Raw genomic sequence first — 9,107 nt, 5'->3', positions numbered from 1 at the left:
TGCTCTTAGCTTCCTTTGTAAAAGCTGATGTATGGTGGCAAACAATGCTACAAAAACCACAAACTGACCTAAAAACATAAAAACCTCTGTTAATTCTCAAAAATAACGGTAGACAAACGACAAATAAAGACAGTCTGGTTTGTAATAATAGAAATTTAATGTTTTTGAGTTGATTTCATCTAAGGCTGTGACTGAAGTCAGCTGTAGTTCTTGTGTTTCTCTTTCCTTCGGTGATTCTGCTTGTTATCATCAGGTGTCTTCAATAATCAAACAAACATCATTGAATTAATCACTTAAGTATCTAATTTACTCTAACATTGCTTCAGTGTTACTTTAACACCTGCAGGTGGTTCCCATAGAGGTGTTAATTTAACACAGAATATTGCTGTGTTCCGAAGATCAGTCTGGATTTTCTCTGTTATAAAAGTGAGTGAGTTACATGTGTTTGACATTGACATTTCCCTGATCTGTTAACAAGTTCAACCGTCTTAATATTGAACTTAAAATACGGGTGCGAATTTCAAAATCAGGTTTTAATATGGCTATTATATATATCTTAGAATTTCATATAACAACCTTTATCTTTATCCAAACATCACAAAGTGGCTGTGGAAGAACATAATCCAAAGTAAAGAATATGATCTATTTCAAATTAAAACACCCAAACTTATATGACACATACCTGTGTGTTTGTGCAGTCGATGGAGAGCTGTGGAAATTCTGATGCTCTTCTCTATAAAGACACTTGGACAGATAGAGAGATTATCAGAATAGACACTGATATGGCAGAAATAAGGGGTGGAGTTGAACACTGATGCTATAACACAATCAGAAGTTCCTCAAGATATCATGCCAAATAAACTGCATTTTTATTTCCTGATTGAATGATCAGAGGGAACATGTTGACAGAAACCTGCATATCCAGTACCAGCACCTCCTCCAGTGTCCCATCTCCATCCCAACCATGCTTACATTCATTCAACATATCCAGTCTTGCTCAGTTGACCTTATATTCTCTTACATGCATGACGTAAAGACAACAAAAAGAGTATTGTGGGCTGTATATATATATATATATATATATATATATATATATATATATATATATATATATATATATATATATATATATATAAATAAAATGTTTTTTTTTTTTGTTTTTTTTTTTTTGCGTTATACATGCTAGCTTCCATGACAGGTTTCAAGATTTTTTTATTTATTTTTTTATTACTACTGGAGCTGCCAGTTAGCTATGTGTCAAATGATTATTAAACAGCAACACAAACTATGCAAAAGCGGCAGCCCTTCTGGCACACTCACTGTCCGAATTCACTATATTAGTGGACTAATGAAGGGAATAGTGAATGAGGGTCTAGGGAGTGATCACATGAGAATGCATATCAATAGTATGAGTGTGTAATCTCGTAGAATATATACGGCAAGTTTTGGCGTGCTTATGGTACGCAGTTTATGGCATGTATATGACATGCTCTTGGTTAGGATGGGGGTGGGGGAGTGGGGGTTTCGTACGTATAATACGCCATAAAGTGCGTATCATATGCACGTGAAAAGCTGCATACCATAAGCATGCCAAAACTCATTTTGGCATATATATTCTAAGAGATTACACACTCGTACTATTGATACGCATTTTCGTGTGATCGGGCTCGATTTTGAACACAGCCTGGGAAACTTTAAAAAATGGCACTTTGTGACAAAAAGGTTGTTCCCTCTTTTTTATCATGAAGTAGGTCTACGAGTCTCATAAGAAATAAAAAGAGAAATGATGGTCTTTGGTGCTAAACACTCACCTGCAGAGACCAGAGGGGTATTCCAGAAAGCAGGTTAAGCAGTTAAGTCAGAGTAAGTGGATAACCTCAACTTTTCGGATCAAAGCCTGAGGTAGCTAGGCCTCCCCCCAGGACCACCATGAGCTGGACTGTGGTGCATGGAGACCCATATGGAAAAGTTAATGCGGGCAAGTGACGCGGACAGATCCGTAAAAGAGTCAAAGCACAAGAAACCCATCGTGGATGGGCTGGTCCATTTTTCTTACCTTTTATCTGTGTCACTGCATTCATTTGAGTTCATATCAATGGAAAGGCATATTTTGAAATAATCAAAAATTCACTGGTTTATATATCAGTAATTGTTTTGTTGTAAAAAAAAGAAAGAAAGAAAAAAAGTAGGCTATGCAAATTTTTATTTTATTTTTATTTAATTATTGAATAAAATTAACATTAATAAACATGTGTTGTGCAAAATGGCAATGAAAAGTGCATAAAAGATATTTGTTTAAATTTAAAACATACTTTAATATTTTACATTAAAATATATGTATAGATATCCAGGAAAGACAAACACAATTCTGTCAAATTCTCCCATTCCCGGTGTTAAATTAACACCTCTCTGTGTTCATATGGGAACCACCAGCAGGTGTTAAAGTAAGACTGAAGCAGTGTTAGAGTAAATTAGATACTTAAGTGATTAATTGAGTGATGCTTGTTCAATTATTGAAGACACCTGATGATAATGAGCAGAATTAAAGAAGGAAAGAGAAACACAAGAACTACAGCTGACTTCAGCCACAGCCTTAGATGAAATCAACTGAAAAGACATTAAATCTCTCTTATTACAAACCAGACTTTATTTCTGTCAATTATCTACAATTATTTTTGAGAATTAACAGGCTTAGATGTTGATGTTTTAATGTCTGGTCACCATTATTGTGATTAATGTTTCCTTTAGTTGGGTAGTTTGACTCTTGCCTTTTTAGGTCAGTTTGTGGTCGTTGCAACAGTCAAAACCAAAGATAGTCTGCTTTTCTGGTCATGAGTATGAGGAAACACAGCTCTGTTTATCATATTAGATACATTTGAGAGTGTTGAAAATGATGTTATAACGTTACTCTGTGCATTTGCTCGGCGGCTGCTGTGAGACACTGTTACACACTGCAGTAAGAATAAATGCTGCATGGCTTGTGTTGATAAATGGCATGCAATTAATTTTGAAACATACTGTATGATGGAGAAAATGCTGTATTACTGTTACTAAAAATAAAGCTGCATCTGATTATGCTATGTTAGCTACTTCACAAAACAGTGTTTTTCTCTGAGGCACGGTAAAGCAGGGTACTCGCAAAAAATCAAGAAAATTGATTTAAACAATAAGACTAAACGTGTTGAGCTACATAACAATAATTAGTTTTCTCTATAAATGTATCAAAACAGTTGTGCCGTTGTCTATTAAAACATGTAATTATTAAAGTGTCTTTGGTGTTTCCATGGTTTCTACAAAATAAACCGGAAACCGAGGGTAACGCGGGTATGACGCCATTGACAGGCGACTCCTCACACGTCCCGGAGCCTTGGTTAAAATTGCAATTTTCTCACGATTTACAAATAGTTGCAAACATTTGGGATATTGTAAGTACTCAAGTGAACAAAATATATAACACTGACCTAGTGGTTTTTTGAAATTTTACTGCAAAAATATTACATATTGCACCTTTAAATTTACTTAACGGCATGAAAATCAGTGCTTTATTCCCATAGTGCATTTCTATGTGACAAAAGTGCAATATTAAATTTTTTAACTGCATTTGTTGTAAATTCAATAACATCCATCATTATTTTTCACTGTCCTTGTTTTATTTATTAATTAATTTACTCCAATTTAAGGCCCTAACCCCAGCAGAAACATTCACTGGGGAACTCATGGGCCGCATGGGCTGGGTTTGTCCAGGGCCATTGCTTTATTGTTACTTTAACACCCTGCTGGTGGTTCCATATGAACACAGAGCTGTGTAAATTTAACACTGGGGATATTGCTGTGTTCTGAAGATCAGTCTGGATTTTCTCTGTTATAAAGCGAGCTACATGCGTTTGTACAGATAGACGACACTCTTGCAGTTTGGACAGCGATGTTCAACATCTTTGCAGGAATCCACACAGAATGGAATCAGACAACATGGCCAGATCCTGGGTAGAAAAAAAAAAAAAACAGGTGATTTTGACAGTTTGTATGTGTATTCAGGTATAAGCAGTATGTTTTTTCACTATTAGTGATGTTTACATGCACCCAAATAATCCATTTAAAATCAGATTGATGGTTCAATCAGACTGAAATAAACGCTTCAACAGACCTGAATGTAGTCTGATCAATGAGAAAAATAAACATGTAAATGCTTGAAATACGACAATTTTGCAGTGACATTATCACAGAGGCTTCCTCTGGTTCTGAATGTGGTGACGGATGCACTGCACACGAGCTGATCTCATTTGGAATACATGTAATGCACAATGAATATATAAATCAGAGTGAATATATAAATAGGATGACAACATTTAGGGTTCAAATAAACGAAACTTTCAGAATCTGAAATGGGATTGGATTAATTGGGATTGACGAAAATGAGTGCATGTAAACATCTTGACTGTTTTCTTGATGTATTTTGATTTCAGCTGTAGCAAATGGCTCTTAAATTAAAAAATGACAGCTTCCAAATGGCACGCAAGTCCTTTTGTTTCTTACAATAGGATGCCAAGACCTCCACAGATGGCCCAGGTAAGCAGGCCGTTGATGTATCTGGTCTCTGTGACAATCTGCTGCTGGCAGTGAGGGCATTTCATCTGTCCCGGGATATCGGATAAACTCGGTGGCACCACCACCAACTGCGTCACTGCAAAACATTTGATTGTTTGGTTTTGTACACCCAGCATCCCAGCTAACAGAATTTTGTTATAAGAACGTTCTCTAAATATTCAGTGTTGGTTCTAGGAACATTAAAAACGTCCAGTTTTCTTGACGTTACAGGAACGTTTTAATAAGGTATAATGTTCCTCAAACGTTCTTTGAACTTAATTTTGATCTAAAATTCAACATTGTAGAAACGTTGATTTGGAATATTCCAAAAACATAAAAATACCCAGTTTCCTTAATGTTAATAGAATGTTATTTAAAGGTTATTATGATGTTCCTGAAACATTCTGTAAATTATTCATGCAGAAATGTTTTCTGAAAACATGCAATTGCTGATAAAGACACAACTCTGTAATAGTCAGGGGTCAAGAGCTCAACTAAAGCAACCACCAACCTCCATGATGGTGTCTTCTGTTAATTCTCAGTAAGAGCTTCTGTAGACGTGTGACAGAAATAAAGTCAGTCTGGTTAGTAATAAGTGAAGCTGGTAATGCTGTTTGTGGAGTTGTTTAATCAGATCTTCAGAGATTTAATGTCTTTTGTCTTCAGTTCATCTAAGATTGAAGAAAGTTGTAGTTTGTGTTCTTATTTCTCTTTCTTTCAGTGTTTGTTACAGTTTATGTTCTTGGAATGTTCCAAATCTACATTCTTAGAATGTTGAATTTTAGATCAACATTAAGTTGAAAGAACGTTTGAGGAACATTATACCTTATAAAAACGTTCCTGTAACGTCAAGAAAACTGGACGTTTTTAATTTTCCCAGAACCAACACTGAATATTTAGAGAACGTTCTTATAACAAAACTCTGTTAGCTGGGATAGTTGGTCATCAGCGTGTGTTGAAATAAGTACAGTGGTTTCCAATGAGTAGGTACTAGGCAGTGAAATGTAGGCTGACCTGTGACAGGTGGTGATGCAGACTGGAATGCCACTGGCCCTGTAAAATATCATGATGAAATTTCACAGAACCGGTTCAACTAATCTCTCTCAGGAGCATGGCTAAGGGTCAACTTACCTGGTTGAGGCTGGTATGCAACAGGTTGTATTTGGTAAGGCATGTTGGTTTGGTTCATCTGAGGACCAGGATATGGTGGGAGATTGGATCCTTTCTCCATATTTAAAGATCTGTGAGATAAGAAAGAACAGAGATTAAACTGTCATCTCTTTTCTCCTTTAAGCTCTTTCCTTCAGAGCTCCATAATGTTATATTGACATATGATTTCCATGTACTCACAGCTTGTCCAGCAGGTCTGCCCCACCCTTCCAAGTATTTATTTTAAACCATATTTTAAACAGATGAGAAGTATAATAATAAAAAAGTGCTAAAGTCAACCTATCAAGAAATTATTATTTAACTTTCCAGCCCATATTCATGTCAGAAACACATAAACACGGAAAGACTTCTTTGTATCTCTTTATGACGATTCAACAATTGAACATAAACCAAAACAGAGTATAATAATCCTTAAACTTTTATACTGGCAACCAAACTAAGGCATCTTATTAACATTTTTATCAGTTTGAAATACATTAGAACACACACCTGGTCACTGGAGTTCTGTGAAAAGTCTTCCCTAGAAGTCACTGGTCGACTATAAGAGAGTAAACAATAAACTCACTGTTATGACTGCCAAAGCAAGAGAGAGAGAGAGAGAGAGAGAGAGGGAGGAGTGATATCCAGAAGGAAAGAAAATATATCTACATATACAGTATTTATGATCAATATTTTAAATGGTTTAAATATATTGTGGAATAATATTGTTTGTGTACTATGCAATAAACAAGCAGGAGCTGAATCAATGTGCGTCTTTATGAAAGGGTCATGAAACCCCCTGTTTCAGCAGCAGTCAGTTCTCACCAGTTTTGAAAAATGCTACAGAAGTGGGTGTGGTTAAGCTGCGGAGTGGAGGGGGATGAGGTGAGACTGACAACACAGCAACGGCTTTTGATTCAAGTTTCATTTAGCTCTCATTAAAAGCATCAAAGCTTCCCACAAGCGAACACTGCAAATTACTTCTGCATTAATATAAGCCAGCTCAAAAACTTCCGGTGTCATTTGCTGGTGTGTTGAGCATCAGTAGTGTAATACTTAGTTTAGTGTAATACTTAGTTTATAATCAGAATAGACACTTAAATGGTCAGGCATAGCATTAATTTTGTTATTTAAATGTAAGACAGCATAAAAAATAAATAAATAAATTCAATTCAACCATCAGTTTTCACATTTTTATGTGAAAAAAAGCTTCAAAAATTAAATGTTTATTGTGCACTTTAGTTAGATTAATTTAAAGGTGCCCTAGAATGTTTTTTTCACAAGATGTAATATAAGTCTAAGGTGTCCCCTGAATGTGTCTGTGAAGTTTCAGCTCAAAATATCACATAGATTTTTTTTAAATTAATTTTTTTAACTGCATATTTTGGGGCATCATTAAATATGCCGCGATTCAGGCTGCGGCCCCTTTAAATCCTCACACTCCCCGCCCCCAAGCTCGCGACTATAAAACAGTGCATAAAAAAGGTTCACACAGCTAATATAATCCTCAAATGGATCTTGACACAATGTTCAGCATGCATGCTGCATGCATGCGTCGGATCATGTGCGTATAGTATTTATTTGGATGTTTACATTTGATTGTGAATGAGTTTGAGGCTGTGCTCTGTGGCTAAAGCTAACATTACACACTGTTAGAGAGATTTATAAAAAATTAAGATGTGTTTGTGCATTATACAGACTGCAAGTGTTTAAAAATGAAAATAGCGACGGATCCGTGAATATAGTAATAAACGATGGTAACTTTAACCACATTTAACAGTACATTAGCAACATGCTAACGAAACATTTAGAAAGACAATTTACAAATATCACTAAAAATATCATGATATCATGGATCATGTCAGTTATTATTGCTCCATCTGCCATTTTTCGCTGTTGTTCTTGCTTGCTTACCTAGTCTGATGATTCAGCTGTGCACAGATCCAGATGTTAATACTGGTTGCCCTTGTCTAATGCCTTGAACATGAGCTGGCATATGCAAATATTGGGGTCATACATATTAATGATCCCGACTGTTACGTCACAGTTGGTGTTATGTTGAGATTCGCCTGTTCTTCGGAGGTCTTTTAAACAAATGAGATTTACACAAGAAGGAGGAAACAATGGAGTTTGAGACTCACTGCATGTCATTTCCATGTACTGAACTCTTGTTATTCGACTATGCCAAGGTAAATACAATTTTCAATTCTAGGGCACCTTTAATAAAATGAGTGTTTTTACAAGTGTGCTGAAATCATTGATCTTGCACTGACTGACAGCTGCTGTGATTATCAAGTGAGAGCGCGGTGAGAGCTTTCTGTGTCATTCATTCACAAGAAAAGTTATTGTTTTTCATGAGATTTTTTGAGTATTTCATACTTCACATTGACAAAATGTATTTTTAAACCTAGTTATTTTATAATGTTTAATATTTAGTCGTGTAGGAAATGGCTGATATATGTGCACATAAATGCTACTTTGCCGCAACCTGCTGGTTAAAGTGGTAATTATTGACTTTTTTCTATCAAATGTTGAATTTCCTACATTTTTAAACATTCGGTTTTACAATGGGGACAATCTCAGAAGGAAGAACAAATAATGTTTGTGGTAATCACATTAAAAATAACATTTGAAGTGCCGGGGAAAAAATTTGTGTGTTTGCGTCTCTAATTACAGACACAGTGTTTTTAAACGGTCCCAATAGCTTTGTCTTTATTCCGATCAATAAAACTGGTTTATTGGCAAATGAGGTAAATGTGATAACTGCATTAATATATGAATACAACATTAAAAAGTCAACCATTGATGGTTTTGTGTCGATGTACAGCAACTACAGAATGAACAGCTAACAGTTCACAGCTCATTCACAGCTGGCTTAACGACAACCAAGAAGTAGGCATGAAGTAACCGTGCATATAGTCCATTTACACATGGTTTTTGCTATAATTTAATGCACAAATAAACAGCCACCAATTCGCATTTTGTTCTCCGCATCAAATCCATGAACACGCCGTTACATCTTTGATAACTTTTGAGACTTAATTTGCAACTTTTTTTTAAGACACGGTCAAACCGGTTCACCAAATCGGACTGAATCCTTCGACACAGTTCTCCATCACTAATCTACAAATTACTAAAGTTACTCACTTTTTGACATGCCTAAGACTAGTATCCACAGAGTCTGAATTTAAATCTAAGCTGAAAACCTACCTTTTCTCACAGGCTCATGACTGTATTTGATTTTTAACATTGATTTTTAAAGATTTCAAATGAGTGTTTTTGATGAAAACTCCCTTTATTATTGCATTATTATATTTATTCATTATTTTCTTGTACAGCACAATGGCCAACTGCTGTTGTATTTATTGTGCTAT

At 35.5% G+C, this 9,107-nt stretch overlaps 1 protein-coding gene across 1 annotated transcript; it reads right to left on the bottom strand.

Annotated features, from left to right (window-relative positions):
- Positions 1 to 2,162: 2,162 nt before the first annotated feature.
- On the bottom strand, positions 2,163 to 6,382 carry si:ch211-202h22.8 (Lipopolysaccharide-induced tumor necrosis factor-alpha factor homolog-like). Its single transcript, XM_067403923.1, has 5 exons — positions 6,244 to 6,382; positions 5,716 to 5,825; positions 5,599 to 5,637; positions 4,534 to 4,681; positions 2,163 to 3,980 (listed from the first exon to the last, which is right to left on the bottom strand). The coding sequence occupies exons 2-5, from the start codon at positions 5,813 to 5,815 to the stop codon at positions 3,875 to 3,877; spliced, it is 393 nt and encodes a 130-aa protein (XP_067260024.1). The 5' UTR covers positions 5,816 to 5,825; positions 6,244 to 6,382; the 3' UTR covers positions 2,163 to 3,874.
- Between the last annotated feature and the right edge of the window lie 2,725 nt (positions 6,383 to 9,107).

Source organism: Chanodichthys erythropterus, chromosome 12 (genome assembly GCF_024489055.1).
Source record: "Chanodichthys erythropterus isolate Z2021 chromosome 12, ASM2448905v1, whole genome shotgun sequence".
In the NCBI taxonomy this organism is placed as follows: Eukaryota; Metazoa; Chordata; class Actinopteri; order Cypriniformes; family Xenocyprididae; genus Chanodichthys; species Chanodichthys erythropterus.
This window is presented reverse-complemented; position numbering and strand designations above follow the sequence as displayed.